Genomic DNA, 22,980 nt, shown 5'->3' with positions numbered 1-22,980 from the left:
ACTCATTAACAAGCAATCTTTCTTTATGACATCAAACTACATGTGTTCATCTCCCCACACTGGTCGGGTGAAACCACTGCAAATCTGAGTGACTAAACATTCAATGAACATCTTAACACGGTCTTACTCAAAAAGAATGGCCAATAGTCTCATATTATCATCATAGCTATGATAGATTACCGGCCATTGTATTCAGTATCCATTTTTACCTTCTTCTGTGCTCTTCTCCCAACCTGCAGAGCAAAGGCCAGAAAACTAACAACTGCATTTCCCAGACTTCCTTGCCACTAGGGTCCTGGATGCCATTTAGATTCTGCCAAAGGAATGCTCTCCTGCAAGATTTGAAATGCAGGTGGAGATGGGGCTCGATCTTCCTGTAGCAATGGTGGCTGAAGAGGGGCCTTGGTCATTGTGAGTTTTTGCAACGTTTTCACTGACTAGATGCCAGATTTGCGCTGTGGAAAGACTGTGACACTCTCAGGAGCTTCCTGCAGTTATCTGACCTTGAGTAAATTGCTTAACTTCTCTGTCCCTTGGATTACTAATTTGTAAATAGTGGGATGATAACAGTACCCATTGCATAGAGTTGCTTTGAAGACTAAGTGAGTGTCTGGAAAGGAGGTGTTAGGTGTTACTTCTGCTGCACATAAACCACTTAGAAGAATGTCTGGCAGTAAGAGGTAGCCAAGATGATGATGATGATGATTCGAGACAAACAGGATAGAGCTGGCAAAGGAAGAGATTTGATGGCAGAAGACAAAGGATAGCTGTGTGGCATTTAGCAAATTACTCCACCTCTGGGCTTTATTTGTTTAATCTTCTCAATTGAAAGTGGAGGATATAATCAAGTTCACAATTTATTTATTAAACGGGATAATATGTCTATAAACTTTATAAAGCATAATGATGAACAATGTTCATCATTATTAGTTACTATAAAAAGCGCTGAGAGGGTTCATGGGAGGGGGCTGTGACTTCTGAGGAGAATCAGTGGAAGCACCATGGAGGACATGGCCTTTGGACTGGACTTTGCGGAATAGGTAGATTTCTACATGTAGAGAGAAGCTTGCCAGTTTGAACTAAGGCATGGAGGTGAAAAATTGAAGAGCCAATATTGAATACATCCTTGTTCTTCTAATATATTTTTCTAGCAGTTATACCACATAAGCTTTGAGAAAGAGTTGAGAGAAGGAATCCTAAGTGGAACCTCCTAATTGGCTTTCTGCATACTTAACATCACTTACAGAGAAGACGACTTATGGGGCCAGGATGCATGGAAAAGAGAAAGCTCATGGGCATGATTATGTAGCCTCAGAATTTAAGATGCATTCTTCTGCATTCAAAGCAAAAAAGAAAAAAGAAAGCTTCCTGCTAGCAGAAAATGTCAAGGTGGCTCAGATGGTGAATATTATTGTTGCCATGTTTCCTGTGTTTTTGTCAGCGTAAGAATTTTTAACACAGCCATACCACTCACTGAAGAGATAAATGACCTCATGTGAGGTGACTCCAGTCTCAACCTGTAAGTGGGGATAATAACAACAGTCTGAGAAAGGGTTATGCAAAGGAAAGGAAAATTATAATGACCATGCTTATTTCAAGAGGCGAATCAGCAAACTGACCACAGACCCATGCATTAAACAAATAAATAAGTTCTGAAGATGATGAGGGCAATTGGAGTCAGCTCATATTCATGTGGCTTCCACAAATATCAAAGACAAATCTGCCTCTTTGAAGTGGATGTTCAAAAAAGAAACACCAGGGTATTTGGTATGTAGCTCAACACCTGAAACTCTGCCTCATTTTCATCCTCAGTGGATTTCTGACAAACGATGTCAATTTCCCACTAATTTAAAATCAAGAGAATATATTACCATATTTCACTAGTTCTTTAATTTGGGAAAGTCAACATTTTTACTCTGAGAGGCGGTCCTGAGCACATCCTGTCTGCAAGCTCACGTTATTTCAAGAAGACAGGGTTAAAAAGCTCAGCGCAGCCAGGGATGAAACACAGTTATCAACCATTCTGCTTCTGAAACACAGCTTAAGTACTCATAAAACAGCACTGTTTCTTTTGAAAAATGTAAGGAGAGAAATATGAGGTCAATTCATCAGCAAGATAGCAGGAATGGTATTATTGTGGTTGTTAGCCCTACCAGTACAATAGAGCAAAAAATCAGGAGTGGAACTTCGCTTTGTCCTGAGTCCAGATGTGGACTGCAACAAGATAATTGACCTATAGCAGCTCATACCAGAAAGTAAAAATCACAACTCTTATACTTGTCATCCATGAATTTCCCCAACTCAACAAAAGCAATCAAGACTAAACCACATATAAGAGATATAGGCAGTTGAACACCGAGCAAAGGAATCAGGGCCAGGATGGTGGAGAATAATGTGTCAGTGCACTGCATGATCTTTTTCTGCCCTTGATCATATAACTAAAACCTGGAGCTGTAGAGTCCAGATTCAAGATTCAGCCCTGCCAATTTGAGCAAGTGTGACTTGGAGCGAATTGTATAACCTGTCCTAGCTTCAATGCCCTCATCCACAATATGAGAGAATAATTTTCCCTAACTCATAGAGTATATGTGAGAAATGTTCAAATTTAATGATTCATTAAAAGAATTCTACACTGTTATGGTTAATTTTATGTGTCAACTTGGCTGGGCTATGATGCCCAGGTATTTGGTCAAACATTATTCTGGATGTGTCTGTGAAGTTGTTTTCTGGATGTAATTAACATTTAAATTGGACTTTGAGTAAAGCAGATTACCCTCCATAATGTGTGTGGGCCTTATCCAATCAGTTGAAGGGCTAATAGAACAAAGACTAACCTCTCTGAGCAAAAGGAAATTCTGTCAGCAGACTGCCTTTGGACTCAGATGGCAACTCTTCCTTGAGTCTCAAGTATGCTGGCCTACCCCATCATATTTGGACTCACCAGGCCTCCACAATCACATATGCCAATTCCTTAATATAAATCTCTCTCCGTATATACATACATCCTGTTGGTTCTGTTTCTCTAGAGAACCCTGACTAATAAATTCACCACAAGAAAAAGAAATTAATTGGTAAAAGCAGTTCAAAACAAGAAAGTACTGTCTTGATAAGTTTCCAGAGAAAAATCATACAGTCATTTCAATAGATGCCCCAAAAAGCATTTGATAAAATTCAACACATATAGACACGATTTTAGAAAAATAATTTTAAAAGCAATTGGATTCTTCTTTAACACAGTAAAGAAAACTAAGTTGGTTCAATTTTATACAGAGTGACTAGAAACACTCTTTGTAAAAATCTCTTTAGAAGCTCTTGTTTACAATTGTTCTATAAGCTCTAGTGGAAGCAATAGACATTGAAAAGAAGTGAGAAAAAGATCAATTAAAGACACTGAGATTGCACACTGAACAATCCAAAGGAAACTTCTAAAACTTAACTAGACCTCATAAAAGAGTTTAGCATAGCAAACACACACAAATATGTAAAAATTAATAGCATTTCTGCATATCCACAATAAACAGCTATAAATATAATTTTAAAAGCTTAGATTCGAGACAGGAAAAATAAAATATATCCATGAATAAATTTGCCAAACATTTATTGAGCTCCTAATAGATGCTAAATGAATTTTGCTTAAAATGTATGTACATGCTCTTTTTCAGCAAATTATATAAAAATTATTCATACAGATAATATATTCTTAACAGAAAGAGCAATTGTTATAAAAGTGTCTGTTTTCACCAAGTTAACATATAATGCAATTTCAATAAATAGTTCACTAGTGTTGGTAGATGAAATTATTTTTGGCAGATATTACCCTCTCCACACTCACCCCCTAGGAGGAGCACACTTCTTACTCCATTGATGGTGGACTTGGCCATGTAACTTGCCTTGGCCTCATGGTGGGTGAAGGGTACTTTCCTGCCCCTTCATTTTGGGTGTGGCTCTCTGACTTGCTTTTGGTCAATGGGATGTTAGAAGATGTAAAGCCAGCAGAAGCTTGCAATGTGCTTTCAAAGTTGGGCTTAATCTCTTATGCTTTTGCCTTCACCATGAGAAGAATATGCCCCCGGTGGCCCAATGGTCATCAGCGGAGAAAGACACAAGAAACAGACACGGACTCAATCTGCAGCTTTGGAGCTAAGCCCAGCTGGCCCCACGGGATGGGCTGTACCCCAGCTGACCCAAAGAAGAGTGAACAAGAAGAAATGATTGTCATTTAAACCATCGTGTTTTGGGGACATTTGTTACACAGCACTGTTATGCAAATAGTTGTCTGATACAACAAAGACTTTCCATTTTGTTCAACAAAATGATATAGAGGTGAATTTACTAATATTCTGAAATTAAAAGGTGAGCAAAGAGGAAGCAAATCTAATCCCACAAGTAATAATAATTTAAAAAATATTATTTACAAAACATGTAAATGTTAACCAATGAACCAAAATAATGAACACAAAAATAGAGCTAATCAAAAATGCATATATATTTATATATGAAATGGGCTCCCAAAACAAAGGTAAAGAAAGGATTATAGAATAACATGATGATAAATGGTTAGCAATGTAAAAAACATACACCAACTTTTATACATACCTCAATTACAACTTCATAAATATATTTGCATACAGAGAAAAACTAAATAGAAAACGAATGCATAACAGGATATTCAAATGAAACTACTTCTGGCTCAAGGGTTTTGGGAGAAACAGCAAAGAGCAGAAAAATATAACATAGGTGCACAGTGCTTCCACATACTAAAACTAGGGCCAAAGTTACTTATTCAGGACATTTTGAAATTATCAAAATGCTTCAGTTGGCATTTGCCCATTTCTAGCATATGTAAGAAATGTGGAAGAGGCATTTTTTGAGGAGGAAAGTAGAGCACCTCCTTATCCCCAAGTACAGTGAGACGTACTTACTCTGTGGAAGTGTTAGCTATTATTATAAGAGGTGGTATATGTGGTGGTTAAGAGTAGAGACTCTGGAGCCAGGGTTCAAATCTCAGTAACTCCACATAGAGACGACGTAACCTTGGGCGAGTTACTTAATCTTTCCGTGCCTCTGTTTCCTCATCCACAAAATGGAATGATGGTAATACCTACTTATTAGAACTGTTATGAGGTTTAAATAAATTAGTATGTGTAAAGCATTTAGAACAGTGTCTGGCACACAGTAAATACTATGTATGTTGGCTTATTATCATCATCATGATTATTACTATGTTATTGTTACCATCTTCTGGGAACACGCTGAAAACATTGTCCTGTAAGCTTTGGGAAGGATAATGAAACACAGCTAAGTGTCCTCAATCCAATAAATATTATTGAACCTTATTAGAAAGAGTATTGGCAAAATACAATACCATATGGAACCACCAAAAAGTTATTTACTTTGTACCTTTCCTTCCTAAGAATTCCACAAATAACTTACACTGGCAAAAAGTGGGTTACATTACAATAGAAGAAACTGCTGAAGTGCATGAGCACAGCTAAGAGGAATTGAAAAGCTCACGCTGACTTTCACATGTGTTCTTGGGAGAATCTCTGAAGGACCTGTTTTACATAAGCTTTTTGAGGACAAGGCAGGAATTATTTCCAGAATACTAACTTTTTTTCCCAAAAGTATTTATTGTATTCAGTATAGAAAATTAAAACAATGATGTATTCACAATGCATTTGTCTCACACATCCTTTCCCTATGGGGCTGCACTATGATATATATTTCAAATATTTTCAACCACCTCCTTCTGTGGTCTTCCCCATTGCAGTTAATGGTACTTCCAACCTTCTAGATACACAAGTCAAAAACCTAAAGCCATTTTTTAATATAAACTTTTTATCTTAGAACAGTTATAGATTACAGAAAACTTGAGAAGACAATACAGAGAGTTCCCATAGACCCCACATCCAGTTTCCCCAAAATCTTATATTAGTTACCAAATATTAGTTATATTGTTACCAAAATCTTATATTAGTATAACACATGTGGTATAATTAATAAACCAATATTAGTAAGTTCTTATTAACTAAAGTCCATGCTTTGTTGAGATTTCCTTAGTTTTTACCTAATAGCCTTTTTCTCTTCCAAAATCTCACGTAGGACACCATCTAGCAGTTAGTAGTCACGCCTCCTTAGGATCCCTTGGCTGTGGCAGTTTCTCAGAACTTCCTTGTCTTGGGTGACCTTGACAGTTTTGAGGAGTACTGGTCAGGTATTTAACAGACTGTCCCTCAATCTGGGTTTGTCTGGTGTTTTCCTCATGATTAGACAGGGGTTATGGATTTGGGGGAAGAAGACCACAGAGGCAAAGTGCCATTGTCATCACATACCGAGGGTACATCCTGCCAACATGATTTGTCACTGTTGATGTTGACCTTGATCACCTGGCTGAGGTAGCATTTATCAGGTGTCTCTACTGTAAAATTACTATTTTTCCCCTTTTCATATTGTGCTTTTGGGAAGGAAGTCACTATAAGCAACCCACACTTAAGGAGTGAGAGAATACTCACTTTTATTTTTCCTCCCCAAAGCCCCAGTACATGGTTGTATATTCTAGTTGTACATCTGTCTAGTTCTTCTATGTGAGCCGCTGCCACAGCATGGCTACAGACAGACCAGTGGTGTGGTTCTGTGCAGGAAATCCAGGCCACCAAAGTGTAGCACGCCAAACTTTAACCACTAGGCCGTCAGGGCTGGGTCAAGAGCACTCACTTTTGTTTTGTTTTGTTTTTTGAGGAAGATTAGCCCTGAGCTAACAGCTGCCACCAATCCTCCTCTCTTTGCTGAGAAGAACTGGCCCTGAGTTCACATCTGTGCCCATCTTCCTCTACTTTATATGTGGGACGCCTGCCACAGCTTGGCCTGCCAAGTGGTACATAGGTCCACACGTGGGATCAAGCTGGTGAACCCCGGGCTGCCAAAGAGGAACTGTGAACTTAAGCACTGCGCCACTGGGCCGGCCCCAAGAGTACTCACTTTTACCAGTACTCCAAACAATATATTTATCTAGCTATTTTAAATTCTATTTTTTGATGATGGAAACAGTTCTGGATTGTTTTACAGACAAATACTGCTTAAAAGACAAAGTACTTAATTCTAGTATTTTTTTTTGTGGTAATAAATGCAATACATGCTCATTGTTGGAAAACATGTTTAAGAAAAAGGTCACCTATAATTTACCACCCAGACGTAGACCACTACACTTGCTATTTTGAGGTCTTGTCTCCAAACCTTCTTGCTATGTCTACATTGGAGAATTGAAATAATCCTCTACACATACTACTCTATCTCACTTATTACCATTTACCATATGAAAACTGGTCTGTACTTTTAGGCAACAAGTGTTTTCTTCTTTACAATTCCAGAGCCTAGCATAGTGCCCAGCACACAGTGGATTCAGCAGGTGTGAGCCAGTGATGACCCTTCATAGACCATGTAATGGAATTTGCTGACCAAGGCAATCCCAGTCTCTCCCTTTGCCCTTGCAGGACAACTAAAGTCACTAGCATAGAATCACCAATTTGAGGCCTTCAAAAATTAGTTACATCAGTAAAATGGTATGTAGTCTGTAAGGACTAAAAGAGATATTGGCATGTGAAGTTCTTAAGCACACAGGTCCACGATCCCTTACCCTAATCCTTTGGAGCAGGCACATTTTGGAATTCAGAGTTCTTCCATTGAGGAGGACAACAAGCAAGTGTACAGTATATTACATATTATGAAACATCACAACGGGATATAGGGAAACACACTGTAATCAAATAGTAATATTTTTATAGCAAAACGTGAGTAATCACAATAAATACAGTGCTTCCTCGTGTTTTATCATTTTTAATGGTGCATTTAAGAACGCCTCATGTCTGGGTTGTGGGAACACCCTCCAGAGAAGATTCAGTCCCCTTAGCCCGTTTGTCACTAGCTGGGGATCAAATTTTTGGTTGATTTCTCAGCTTTCAGGGTTCCTAGAAAATGCAAGCAGTAAAACTCAAACTGTAAGACCAGCAGGGTATAGGTCTAGCACTCTGAATGTCCAGGTTTTTGTTATCCAAAGGCCAAAGCTATAAATAAGCTTCTTTATCTGTGACAGTTTTCCTGGGTTCTTTCCTAGCCTACCCTTTCTCCAGGGCAGAGCTGGTGAAGGCCCAGCTTTAGGTAAGCATTTCCATGTGTGGCACGGTTGTGGTGGGGCTTACTCTCTGCCTTCGCTGGACCCAGGCCTCACCTTCTATCTTGTAGGGGGGATATTACCCATCCTCAGTTATTGGTCCTGATAAACCCCCAGGAAACCACACCGTCAGCTTTCATGCTTACCTCTCTTTCCATTCCTTCTCAGTTTCTTGTGCCTGAAGATTTCCCTCCTTTCTGGCAAGGCCAGCTGGGCATCAAATAAAATACCCTATTTTATCCAGCAGGTCCTCGTGTTACAGCAGGCGAACTGTCAGGTTATTTTACACCACCATCTTGCCAGACCAGAACTCTTAATTTCATTTTCATTTTAAATTGACAATCTATTTATTAAATACTTAATTTCTATTAGCCAGATTACTCAAGTAACCAGACATACCATTTCCCAAGCCTTGTGGAATAACATTTGATATAGGAGCTATACAGTTACTTTTGAAATAAAAATTCTTTAATGAATATTTTTCTTTTGTAAGTAAGCCTTTCAGGCTTCCTCTGGAAACTGAGAAATCACAATTTGATGCCATCTACTTGGTGACAAATTATCTCCCAGACATTGAATACAATTGTTTAATTGAAATTACATGAATGTTCACTATGTTTGACGGCAATGGAGTAAGTCTGTTCTGCTGAAACATCAATGCCCTCCAGGTGCTGTTGTCCCAGGATACTCGCAACCAAGTCTATCTCATCCTCTTACTTGGTGAACCCCAATTTTAGTTTTTCCTTAAAGTGGGGTTCACTGCCGATCCTCAGCACATTGTCTGGAAGTAAGCAAGCACTTGCAAATAACTGGTGATTGACTGATATGCACAGTTAATCCTAACTGCCACTTTATGAATGGTTTTTGTGCCAGTCACTCTGTCAGGCTCTTAGCTGGAACTTGAGAGAAGCTGAACAAAACTCTTACCCTTGGGGCTCTTCTTCGGTCATCTTTTTTAATTTTCAAGGTGCTCTTTGTGGGATGCTCTGTTTTGTTATTCTTTGCTTGTCACAAATGAGGTAATTTGATATTTGAATTTTTAACAAGCCCCTTTCACATCTTAACTGGCAGTTGGCAAATGGGCATTTTTTTACCTAAGTTTCTATAATGAATAAAATTCCCTTATATCTTCCTGGGGAACCAATTACTCCATTGAAAACTAGGATAATTATGAATCTTTCACCAATAACAGATGTGATTTGTAAAGTGAAAATCAATCTCTTTTGACTGATGATGCTTCATAGCGATAAAGAAGATTTCATCTGAATAATTACAAAAAACTATATGATTTATCAGTTGAGTAAGACTAGAAACTGAGTAAGTAATCAGTCTTGTCTGGTCATTTTATGGCTTTATAACCTTGGGAAATTGTGACCCTCATTTTCCTCCCTCAAGAGGACATGCATCTCTGTGGACACCTGAGCCAACTGATGGACTGTCAGATGTGTCTTCTTATGCTCGGCCTCCCAGGTTTGAAGTATGGCTTTGGAAGATAGCTCCTCTCATCCCCCAGGTAGCACGTTGTTTAAAGATGAGTTTCAGAAGATTTGGCTTTTGTAAAATAACTACAATGTATCATGTATGTATCAGCTAGGACTCTTTTTTTTGTTTGTTTGAGGAAGATTAGCCCTGAGCTAACATCTGCAACCAATCCTCCTCTTTTTGCTGAGGAAGACTGGCCCTGAGCTAACATGTGTGCCCATCTTCCTCTACTTTATACTTGGGCTGCCTGCCACTGCATGGCTTGACCAGCAGTGCATAGGTGCACACCCGGGATCGGAACTGACAAACCCCGGGCCACCAAAGCAGAACATGTGAACTTAACTGCTACATCACCGGGCCAGCCCCAGCCAGGACTCTTTTGGTTGCAAGTGACCAAAACAAAGTTCAAACCAGCAGACATGAAAAGGGATTTATTGGCTTATATACCCAAACCACGGGGGAGGGTAGACCAGCTTCAGGACCGGGTGGTCTCAGCACTAGAGTACTGTCCAGGCCCTCAAGTGAGCTCTGCAACTGGCTTCTGCTTCTCTCAGTATCTTGTTCTCATCCTCTCCAGGGAACACAGCCACTGACACCCAGAGAATCACATTGCAACAGCTCTACTACCAAACAAAAGAAGGTCTTTCCCCACCCAGAAAAACAATAAAATCTGGGAAGAGTTCAGAACGGCTCATCTTGGGCCATGTGTCCACCTCTTGGCCAGTCACTTAATTGGCTAATCACTAGCCTGAATTTTCTGCTCATCCCTGTGGTCAGAAGAGAAATGGTTATTTCTGTAATAAAGGGGTAGTGGAGAGTAGGACAAGCACAAGAAGCACTATATACACCTAACTGGCTAATTATAAACATTAACCATTTTATATGTAATATAGTATATGTATATATAGTGTATATATATTTAAGAAATTTCTCTATTTAAGAAAGTATAAACTGTTCTGTGAGCATGTCTGTATATATCACAGGCATGTATGTACATATGTATTTTCTGTATATTTGTATATATTGGTTCATGAATATGGATGGAGGTATATATATGAATTACTGTTTTGCAAGTCTGAGTGTGATTTTTTCCTTTCCAGGGATCCCATTCACATTCATAGGTCATAATTACCCAATGGATGCGTTTTCTATCTTCTACACCCTAGAGTAAGTCACATTCCAGGCGAATTGGCCTACTTACTACCCCCAAGTGGCTGATGTCTTCCTCTGGAAAGTCCAAGAATCATGCAGGCTGATGGCAGTGCCTCAAGGGCACCTTGGGCATGGGGTGCCATGTCCGTGTCAGGGGTACACAGAGGGGAAGCACTATTAGAAGTGACTCCATAGGTCGTTTTTGGGGCAGTAAGACCAAGGCCAGAGCACTCCAAGACTGGGTAACTTAAACAAAATGAGGAGCTGAGTAGATGAGAACTAACGCTGCTGGAACCAGAGAGAAGGAAGACACGGAGGAGCGGACCATGAGGCCGTGGTGATCACAGTGCAGACTTAAGGAGTTGACTGTGACTTCCAGTGTAGTGCCCTTGGCCCACAAGGAGTGGCTGGAGCTGAAGGAAAATGGACAGTGTATCCTCTAAAGTCTTGGTTTTGCTCTTTCCCCTAACTCTACTTTCCCCTCTCTCTCTATCCCATCCAATCCTTCTCCTATGCACTCTCTCCTCTCCCACACAAGCTTTCCAGAGTTATTCCAACCCACGGGGATGTCTGTCCCTGTCATTTGGCTCTCGAGCAGGGATTGCCTTGAGATACAGCCAGGGTTTTGGAGCTGCTATTTCACAACTAGACTGAGAAACATAATCTCTTCTCCATTCCATAAATATATGCCCTCATACTTAGGAAAAAGATAAATTATCTTAAAAATGATGACTCCAATATGCGCATGCCAAATAAGTAATCTTTATTATACGTTAATTTAGTTCTTTCCTTTTCTATAACAATTCAATAGTTGAAATTTCTTTTGCTTTACGATTACACAAATGTGACTATTCAGATTTTAATTAACAATTAAATTGATCAGTTTCAAACTTTTGGAACATATATTTGCATATAATTGCTCTCACTATACTCATGTAAAATCCAAAGGCTATATTCCCAAATATAGAAAACCTATTCATGTCAGCTTTAGTTACATGTGAACATTTATTTGAATGTGTGGAGTGAACGCTTTTATTGCCAAGAAAGTCAGTTCTGCTCCTTAATTGTTGCTATAACTACTATTCGGGAAATTTCTATTGCAACATCAATATGTTATGCACATCTTTAAATAGGCTAGTGTGGCCTGTCTGTCACAGCAACTGATCCTAAGTATTCTTATTTAGTATACTTGAGGCATTAAAACATTCTCATTTTTTAGAGAGGCATATTTCGGCCTCATTAAATTGTTAAGCAAATCAATATGCAGTCCTACAATTTGATTGCTATGTTCTAGAAATCCTGTGTTTAGCACATTTTTAGGCACCATTTAAAAGGGTTCTCTTCCTCAAATACCAGAAATCCTCTGCAGCTCTAGCATGTTAGGATTCTCTTATCAGATCTTAGGGGGACATCTGTCACCCCCACTGACCCCCAGGAGGATCTGGCTGTGGCATCCTATTGATCACCAGAGCTTGATTCTCTTATCTAGTAGTTAATGCAAATCAGTTACAGGCTGCTTGCTCTGAGCAATGTCTTCACACCAGGTCACCCAACAAAAAAGACAACACAATGACTGCTCCCATGGCCTGGAAACCACAAGCAGAATCTAGCCTGGAATTTGTTTCCTTCTCTTTCCTCAAAATCTGCCATGATCTCAACAGAGAGAAACAATGATTACCTTGAACCAACCCCTATGGTCCCTTAGTCTTTTATACCTTCCCTAGCTCTACAATCAATCAATTTAAAATGAATCATTGATTTGGTTTAAGGAGAAAGCAGAGCTCACAGGATATTGCCAAGTATAGACATGTCTTTTTCTTTAAAACATATATGGGTGTCATATGCTTTTTTACTATGTCCAAGGTCAAAAGATAATAGAGTAACTCTGCCATAACGCTATAGGTGGGGTGCCCCAAATTCAATCCTATTAAAATGAAAAAGTGCATTATTAACACAGTAATGACATGAGAAGGCAAGTCTGAGCAGCTACTGGGTCAGGAATTAAAGGGGAGCAGGATGCAGGGAGAGAATAGGGCCCATTGCAAAATCTAAATCACTCCTGGTCCAAGCTTTGGTTGGGTGCTAACTCCTGGTTGTTGTCAGCTCAAACATAAATATTGATGAGGAATTCTCGTTCTGTGGCCAGCAGAGACTTCAGAATTTCATCCAGTTAGTGGGTGCTCATTTTGCTTCCCTGCTTCGTAAGACTTCCCGTCCCCTAAAGATAAGAACTGTAGTCTGAACTGGTTAAGAAAGGGAAGCAGACAGGACAAAGGACAGCCAGTCACCACTGTGAGTATATACTAAGTCTTCAACCTAATTCTGCTTCCTCTACCCCCACCTTGTCTTAGACAGTAGAGGAGAGACATTCTTTCTTGCAAACACTTCCACTCATAAAATCTTTGTCTAGTGGCAGCAATGTCTGGTCCAGCTGAAGCATCGGGCAATAAAACCGTTGTCAGCAGTGATCACGTTTGCAGACACTCTAGGTCTGGAATTCTTTGCTGGCATGTCTACACGTTTAAAAAGTTCTTGGAAGTCTGGTGGTTTCGAGAAAGCATGTTGTTTCTTCTGAGAAACTGAGAAAACCTCAAGGACCAAGATCTTAAAATAAATATATCAGCTTGGTGACCACTTAACTCAGCTTGGCCATGACTATTGTCCTCAGCTCGGCCATGGCTATTGTCCTTTCTTCGGATTAGAATAGAGTGAATAGGGACATAGGAGCACGTGGCTACCTTTAAAGCAAGGTTTGAGAGTCATCATTGAAGCTATTTTCCCCAGAACATCAAATCTACCACCTATCATTTTAGCTACATTACTTTGGCTCTTGAAGACTTTTTCTTCCTGAGTCTTATCTAACGCAACTGTCTCTGGAAAGGTTTGCACCCGAAGCCATCATTTGGTGATGACCAATGCACAGAGCATTTGGGATAAGAATGGAGCCCCAAAATGGTGGGTAGGGAGGACTTTAAGAAGGAAAGAGGAAATCAATGAAGAAGGAGGTAGAGAGCCATCAAATTTTGCTTTCCTCCCAATTTAGCCTAGAACTGAGTTTGGAGGAAAACCTGTCATTCTCTTTGGGTGTTATGATGTTGTTTTTCAACTTCCATGCAAAATTTTTGCTCATCATCTGCACTCACATTACCACATGGGGCCTCTCTTTCTATCATGCCTAAACTAGGGAAATAAGTTACCTGTATATCTGCTAGTCTTTGCATAAAGTGCAATTGCCTATTTTAAATATTTCTACTTTGTTTCAGATAGCTTAACGCCCCATTGCTTCTTTTTGGTTGCTTCTTGCTGCTAAATTAGGAGAAATGTTTGGTGTGATTCCTGGTCAATAAATATCCTACCTGGGCTGAGAATATATTTTTAATTTTTTATTATGAAATAGACACACAGAAAAGTACACACAACATGAAAGTGTACTTAATAAATATTTACAATGTGAACACCCATGTAACTTCCAACTGGATCAAGAGACAGGATATTACAGAAACACACACTGATCACAAACCACACATTTCTCTCAGAAGTAAATACTCTTCTCACTTATATGATGGTAATTTTCTTGCCTTTTTTTTCCTTTTTAGTTTTACCCCCTATATATGTCCCTAAGCGACATCATTTAGTTTTGCCTCTCCTTGTGACCTATAAATGGAATCACACTGTGTATATTCTTTTATTCTTGCATCTTTTGCTCAAAATTATGTTTGTGTAAGGTTCATCCATGTGGTCACATATAGCTGCAGTTTCTTCATTATCATTGCTGTATGGTATTCCAGTGTATGCAGTACCATTTTAATCCATTCTCCTACTGATAGACATTTGGGTTGCTTCCAGGTGCTAGCTGCTGTGAACAAGACTGCCATATATGCTGTCCATGCCTCCTGGTGCATGTGCTCATGACTGACTCTACTGAATATACTGATGGCTGGAAATGCTGGGGATTAGGGTATGCACATCTTCAACTTCACTCGGTAACAGGAAGCTGTTTTTCCCTAAGTGGTTGTTCTAATTTATATACCCTGTACCAGTGCATAAGAGTTCCTGTTGGCCCACATCCTCTCCAACACTGGTACTCTTAGATTCTTAATTTTTTGCTACTTTGGTATTTAGTGTGTAATGATACCTCTTTGTGCTTTTTTTTCTTCTCATTGTGGTTTCAATTTGCAAAACCCTGATATCTAACGAGATCGGGAACTCCTTCATATGTTTACTGCCCTGAGTCCATATTCTTTAAAATTTAAATCAGTCTGGTACTCTGGACTTTAGGATTTTGGTATTATTCATACTAAGCACTTTATCTCATAGCTGATAATTATACAGGAAGCAAAAGAAACTCATTCATTGAACATCAGTTTGGAACTGGGCACCTCATGCACTTTGTCCTATTTAATCCTTGTAATATCTTTGCTAGTTGATGTTGTTGTCCTTATTTTTTAAGTGTCAGAACTGGCACCAAGCCATGCCCCTGTGCCTCAAAAGCCTAAAAATTCTTTCCGGCGACCATGCTTCCCCCAAGAAATATCCTCTGCAGGAGCAAGATCATGACCAACGTCCCTCTGTAGAGTCATTGTAGTAAAAACTCTCCCAAAAGAACTTCCAAGGTGGCCTGGTTAATATGACTAATTAGATAACTGCATCTTTAGATCAGTTTTTCCCTTAACACTCCTAAATCCATCCATTAATATTTAAACCAGTGAAAGGGTCTTTGATATTTGGTGGGATTTCCCTCATGAGAGTAAGTGGTGAGACACTTCAGCCACATGTTTATTTTTTCTGCCTGTGATAGGCACTTGTGAAATGATTAACACAGTCCAGTGGAGTTACAGAATATTCAATGACAGCCAGAAATAAAAGTAACAAGAGACAAGAGTAAGACAAACTAATCTCTAAGAGATATATTTTTATATAGATAATCAATTTATTAGGACATGCAACAACTTCAAACAACGGACAGTTTAAAAAAATTAATTTAAAACCAATTAAAGGATAAACATCAAGCAAGGCTTCTAAGAATTTATATGTTATTAATGCTGCCTTTTTCTTTTTACTATAAAGGTCTAATAAAAAGCCTGTAAATCCTGCAGATACGGAAATAATTTTCAAAGAATCAAATTAACTAGAAGCAATGACTCAGGTATGATATTATCTACAAAAGGGGATGAACTGAGCCTGCTTTCGACGTCCCTCCCTTGATGCTAAGAATAACTCACAGAACAGGAGTAGCATTCTGTGCGTGACTCTCCTCTCTAGCGTCTTTACAAAATGACCTTTCAATGGGATCTCATCCAAAACTCTTCCCAGTGATGTAGACACACTGGTGACCTGTACCTTTGTTACCAACAACTTCAAACAGGACGTTGCATCTATGAATATTAACCTCACGTTCATCCCACTCCATTGAAATGAATAGTGACAACAATTTTAGTAACCACTTCTCTACGCTTCACACATTTTGTGAGGTTCATTTTTTTTTTACTTCCCTCCCTGATACAAATCCTGGCTTGCAAAAGTGCTAGCACAGTGTTCACTTTCTAGCTGTTGATATCCCTCCATCCTCTCCCGTACCACCAATTGGCTACAAAGATTTAGAGGTTCAGTGATTATAGGATTTAAATTATTTTAACCCCTTTAAATTTGGAAACTCTTTAAATCCCATTATCTCTGCAGCCACTGAGAATTTTAAAATCAGCTTGGCCTTTTCTAGCTCCAGGTCTAGGGATTACAGAGTTTTAAAGAGTATAAATGCTCTTCTGCAGCTCTACAAAGAGCTGTCCCCAACCAGTTGACCTCCAGAAATTAAAGCCAGCCAGTTCTCCAGCTGGTAACTGCTGATCCGAGATTCTAAATGGAAAGATATGTATGTTATGGCACAAACCACCAGGAAAACAGGTAATTGCTTCCTCAACTCCACATGAAGCCAGTGAATCAGAAGATTTGATGTAGGAGGGGCAGCAGACTTTAGACATGTGTCAGTAAATGTCTAAGAATGAGAAAACAGAAAATGTCAGGGACCCAAAGAGGCTCCCTGGGGCAGAAAGAGTAATTCAATGATTGGAAGCCATCTGGATCCTAAAGAAAAGCTGTTACCATGGATACCCTCAAATCCTAGGTAACCCTCTGAGGTCTTACCTCTTGCGTCCTCACATTTATGTATCCATAGTGAGTTCGAAGGGGCCTCCTGTATGTGTAGGCGAATGGTATCCACTTTGTACCAGGTTGTCCAAAGCAGTTTAGTAGCAATGGGAAATTCACTTCATTTACAAGGCGCACGACCAGCAGGAAGAGGAACGCTGCTATGAAGCTCACTGCAATCACAGACTTTCTCTACAAAACATCAAAAAAAAGAATGAATGACTTTCAACGAAAAGCAGCCACAAAGGGAGGTTCCTTTATTCCTCTCTCTCTTTCTTTCAAAGGGATCAAAGGACTCTGTCTTTAGTATATTTCACTTGGAGACAGAAAATAATCATTTGGTGACCAAGTTGCCTTAGTGTGCTCGGCTTCCAAGAACAAGAAGAGCCTTCTTGGATTATCTTTCCACCCCTTCCCTAGCCTTCCCTATACCTCCCTATCTTCCTTGAAAACTCATATTCAGTTTTCAAAATACAAATCAGACATTCTCACTATAGGAAGCCCTTCCTAACTGCTGAATTTCCTCCCCACCATCATCCCTTCACCCCCAACCTATCTACCCTAATAGAGATAAGAAGTCCCACCAATCCCATACCTTGAGGGCCCTTTTATTGTTGTACACTGATGTTGGTATAATTATTTATGTGACTTTTCCTCCATGTAATTGTGAGTCCTAGAGAACTGGGATGTACTATGTCCTTCTGATCTCTGTATCCCAGGTCCTCTACGCAGTACCTTACATGCTGTAGGCACCCACCAAACCCTTGAGGCACTTGAGTGAATAAATGGATGTTTTGCATTCTTGTAGACAAAGTCTCATCATTAATCATTATTCTGTTTCTTTATCTAGCACCTTCTACAGGCAGGAACCATTGCTTAAGCTATAGGATATACAAAAGTAAGCTTCAAAAAGCTAACGACAGAGTAGGGAAAAAATCCACACCAAGCAGAATAAGAACATCTCCCTAAATACGTTGTCATGGAACAAGAGCAGGAGCAACTGCCTCTGACTGGGGTCGGGGAAGCAGACTTGTATTTGAGATTGAGCTTGATGAAATGCTTGAGTTTTAATTGATAGAGATGTAGGAGCAGAGCTTTCTAGGTAGAGAGAACAGGACAAAGAGGCAAGAAAACATGGGATATTTATAGCCACATAGCACTTTGTCTTACTGGGGCACAGAGAAGGAGAAAAAGCTGGAAACGCAAATGATAACTTTGTGTTGAACTGCCTCAGATACCAAGCCAAGAAGTCTACTCAATTTGCCAGGTGATGGAAGACCAAAGGAGATTTTTGTTGGTTTGTTTATTTTATTTTTAAAAGGTGACTGTTACAATCAAACATCAGTGTTTAAGATGCTTTAGATTGGGGGCCAGCCCAGCGGGATAATGGTTAAATTCACGTGTCCAGCTTCAGCGGTCCAGGGTTTGCAGCTTTAGATCCCAGGCATGGACCTATGAACCACTCATCAAGCCAGGCTAAGACAGCATCCCACATACAAAATAGAGGAAGATTGGCACAGATGTTAGCTGAGTAACAATCTTCCTCAAGCAAAAGGAGGAAGATTGGCAACAGATGTTAGCTCAGGGCCAATCTTCCTCACCAAAAAAAAAAAAAAAGAAAAGGATGCTTTGGATCAAGGAGAAACTGAAGATAGGCAGCAAGTAGTAAGGAGGCTACTCAAAATTGGCTAGGACAGAGGTAATGAGGGGTGGAAACTAGAGCAGTGGCAGGGAGCACAAAAAGGTAGAAAAACACATGAGAACTCAATTGAGGTGAAGGAAGAGAAATTGACTACTGATTGAACTGAAGTAGCAGATGGAAAATTCAGAGAAGCCTGAGATTCTGAGTCGAGGTAACTACAGTAATAGTGGTCATATCAGAAGAAAACAGAGTCATCGGCGCAGAAGCTGATTTAAGAGAAGAAGATAAAGCCCTTGGCTTTCTAAGTCTTAGATTTCAGAGACTGGTGGGTCATCTGGGTGGAGCCGTCAGGTGGAAGCTCAAGTCTCCAGCAAGGAGAAAGAGCAGAGCTGAGGGCGTGTGTCAAAAACAGCTCTGTCTTGAAGTCTAGGGTGAAGACACAATGAAACATCCCCCCGTGAAGGTGAGCTGGGCCCTGCTTCTTCTTCAAACTTACAGAAGCCAAAGGGCTTGCTGGGAATGACTGAATGTTTGCTGCTGTTGTGTTTTCAGCTTACCACTTCCTGGTGGACTCAGATTCTTTTTTGCTCTTTACAGAACATAGCAAAAGCCCAAACACCCCAAAGCCATCCCGTATCCTCCCTGGACCCACAGTCACAGTCTCCGTAAGAGCAGTAGAACTAGCCCACAGAAGTCAGAGACACCCAAAGGCGGTCCTCGCTCACGTTCAGCTCCGTAATTGGTAAAAGCCCCATCCCTCTGTCTAGCCAACCTAATTTTCCAATCACTTGAAAGTCCCTTGAGTTCTGCCTCCTCAAAACCCCTTATCTCACCACCAGCTACCACAGCCTTACCTCATTTAACCTTCTAATCATGAAAAACTGCTTTAATCTGCTCCTCGGTGGAATCATTATGTCCACAACACTGCAATGTGTCAAGGTAACAGCTTAAACGCGGTGATGGATCTTACAAGTTTAAAGGGACATAGACCAGAACAGATGGCTAAATAAAAGCAAAGAGGCCAGTCACCCATTAAGTAAACAGGTAAGAACATGTTTTATCGCCATCCGGTAGCTTGTTGCAAAACAGCAGCTTGCTTTGAAGGAGACCCAGATGGGACTTGTGCCTTTGTATATCCCCGAGCCCAGCATGGCTCTCTGCTTCTCTTGGTTGCCGCATTGCATTGCATGGCTGGGGGGTTGGGGACAAAGGCATGGAGGGCCTTTCTGAATTCCTGATTGTGCGTAGCAACACATACATAATGTATACATGAGAGGAAAATAAATCAACCATTTTGAGAGAAACTTCAAAATGCAATGAAATCACAAGCCTGCTCCCTAGCAATCCATGTCTGCCTCTCATGTTCCATCAAAGCGAACCGAGTAATGAGCTGAGAGAGGAGGAGGGGAGCAAACGGAGAGAGGGAGCCAATGCCTCTCCCCGGTGCTCCATCTGAATCAGATGCTGCAGTGGGCAGGGTGTTCCGTCCACGGCTCAGGATGCCAGCCCAGTTTCTGTTGCACTGCCCAGACCTGATTCTTTGCCTTTCTTCATGCTTCCATATTCTTGTTTAACACGAAAGCATTCTCACAGTGCTGGTATAAAACCACCCTGAAATTTTACTAGAAAAGGTGTAACTTGAAACGTTCTGTGCTCCAGGTGGCAAGGACAACAGGACTCAATGTGCATGTGCATTCTTCTAGTACAGGAGTCCCCACTTATCCGCAACGTTGCATTCTCTGGTGTCAGTTACCCACGGTCAACCACAGTCTGAAAATAGTAAATGGAAAACTCCAGAAATAAAAAATTCATAAGTTTCAAATTGTACGTTCTCACTAGCATGATGAAATCTCATGCCATCCCTCTCCCTCCCCCCAGGGACGTGAATCATCTCTTTGTCCATCGGATCCACATGTATGCACTATCTGCCTATTAGTCATTTAGTAGCCACCAGTCAGTCAGTAGCCATCTCAGTCATCAGATCGACTGTTGTGATATCTTGTGCTTGTGTTAAAGCCACCCTTATTTTACTTAATAATGGCCCAAAGTGCCATTAATCTCCTACTGTGCCTAATTTATACGTTATCATAGGTATGTCTTGGAAGATATCCCCCCCAAATATGGGTGACTACCATAGTCACTCCTGCCAGATCATGACCTTGAGCATCAGCAATTACAATGAAAACAATGGATAGGCTTTTTGAAATCTACACACATCAGATTGCCCTGAGAATGTGTGCGTGTCTTGGTGGTAGGAATGTGGGAGTAGGGAAGTAGCAAAATACTGGCATGCATGACATAAATGAACGTATTCACTTCTTCAAGTCACAATCTCTCACTGAGTCCATACTCTGTACAGACTTGGTGAAGTGCTGAAAACCAGAAATTTTACGGAAAAGACAGACCATGCTTCCAAAAAGTCACAATTTAGTGCACCTAGCAAGTAAACAGAAAATATAGTACCACCGGCCAAGTGATACCAAGTGAGGTAATGGAGGTATGCGCAGGGCACTGTGACAGCCCTGGGAGAGTGGAGGAGGGATGTGGTGGGACACTTCAGGGAATGCTTGTTTGAGGAGGTAGTATTCAAATGGAATTCTGAAGAATGAGGAGTTGAACAAGTGGAGAAGGGAAGGGCATTCCAGGCAGAGGGAACAACATAGACTAATGTATAGAAGTTTGAAAGGCATTAATTTGGTCAGAAACCTTCAAGTCATTTGGTAAGAAGAGTACAGAGACTGTATGTGGTGGGAGATGATGCTAGGGACATAGACAGGTTTCAAATCACAGAACAAAAAATAGTAAACCAAATATATTCAGTCAGATGCAATTATCTGTCCCATCTACCTTACATTAGGATAATGAAAGGATAAATGCACAAAAGTGCTATGTTTTATAATTTCAAAATATTCTTCATTTTCCAATCAAGTGAAAATGTATCAATCACTTCATTTTATTTGAAATTGCCAGTTAACACACCACAATGCCTGATTTCCAGTAGTTTCGCTTAAGTTTATTCCATCAGTGGCTTCTTGTGGTAACGGTTTTGAGTCCATCAACACCCCACAAATTAGAAGACTCCACCTGTTTACGCGTGTTCTATGTCTAACAATTTGTTAATGGAAGTGATCACTGCTGCCTTTATTGAAGTAATCAGAACGTCCTCTATGTCTGATGACCAACAGTTAGAGAAGAGAAACAACAGTGGGTGCTTGTCAAGTTTACAATCTATAAGGTTCAGCTTGACAAACTTTTCATACTGCAAAAAACAGGCATAAATTTAATCTCATTCCTCTAAGATCAGAAGCATGAACATTAAATGATATAATGGGTGGGAAATGTAGAGCACAGTTTCAGGCACATAGTCAACACTCAAAAATGGAAGATGTTATTATTACGATATAACTACTAGTTATCAGGGCCTTCTTGGACATTAGCCAGTTGCTAGGCATTGGCCAGCCCATGTGAATGCATGACAAGATCTTAGAGAAATCTTTTTCTCAAATATTCCAAGCAGCTGCATACCCCTGAACTATTCAGTGCAACTTATCCATACAAGCTCTGAGAGAATGTCACTGTGCCCAAATAGATCTGAAGAATTGCTTTAGGGAAAGCTTTTTCCTTCTTTGTTCTCCATTTTGGGCAAGTCTGAAGGGGCCTCTAACAGCTGAGACATTTAGAATTTAATCCCCTCTGTGCTGCAAAAATATGCATCAAAAATGTGGCATTCCAGTTGCTCGCTCTTTAGAGTTGGAATATCATTTATCAGACTTATCGCACAAATACCTATTTCAAAATAAAACCCACGGAGAACTCATGATTTAGGGAGAAAGCAATCGCAGAGACTTGGCCCTAGCAAATTTGCAAGCTATATTAACATTTGTATGTTTTTATTCTTTCTACCACAGAATTAGTCTTTAACCACAAAGTCTTTACGTTTTGATTTAGTCAGTTGCTAGATTTTTTGTTTCTTCCTCATAAATGATAAACAACAGTATAAAAGTGCATTATTTAATTTAAATAGTATTATTCAATGACTGAAGTAGTCACGTAGGATGGCAAAATGGTTTACATTTTTGTCATATGCTGTCATTTATCCAATAATAAATGAAATACAGGGTCAATTGTGTTATTTATATCAGTACTCAGTCACCTCACACATTGATGAGTCCCTACCCATTGCCTATTTGTGACCTTATCAAATACAAATTCTGCTCCTATATAAGAAGTTGTGTTATCAATGTAATTCTACCTTGTGTCATTGGCCAAGCTCCAAATCTGGTTCTCCCAGAATGAAGTAAAGCTTCCTCCCATTTGCACAAGGATGAATTAGCAAAGCTCAGAGTATATAGATAAAATCTTCATTTGTTTTATTTTATCTGTTGAATCAACA

The 22,980-nt window shown here is 40.0% G+C and overlaps 1 protein-coding gene across 2 annotated transcripts in view; it reads right to left on the bottom strand.

Annotated features, from left to right (window-relative positions):
- The window catches only part of ST6GALNAC3 (ST6 N-acetylgalactosaminide alpha-2,6-sialyltransferase 3), a 496,695-nt gene that overhangs the window by 262,440 nt on the left and 211,275 nt on the right, over positions 1–22,980 (bottom strand). For both annotated transcript variants that reach the window (XM_046645637.1, XM_046645638.1), the window contains exon 2: positions 16,943–17,137. In XM_046645637.1, the coding sequence (XP_046501593.1) occupies positions 16,943–17,137 (195 nt within the window). The remainder of the gene's footprint in view (positions 1–16,942; positions 17,138–22,980) is intronic.

The sequence above is a fragment of the Equus quagga genome, chromosome 18, assembly GCF_021613505.1.
Source record: "Equus quagga isolate Etosha38 chromosome 18, UCLA_HA_Equagga_1.0, whole genome shotgun sequence".
NCBI lineage: Eukaryota > Metazoa > Chordata > Mammalia > Perissodactyla > Equidae > Equus > Equus quagga.
The sequence above is the reverse complement of the archived record's forward strand: the minus strand, read 5'-3'. Positions and strand labels throughout refer to the sequence as shown.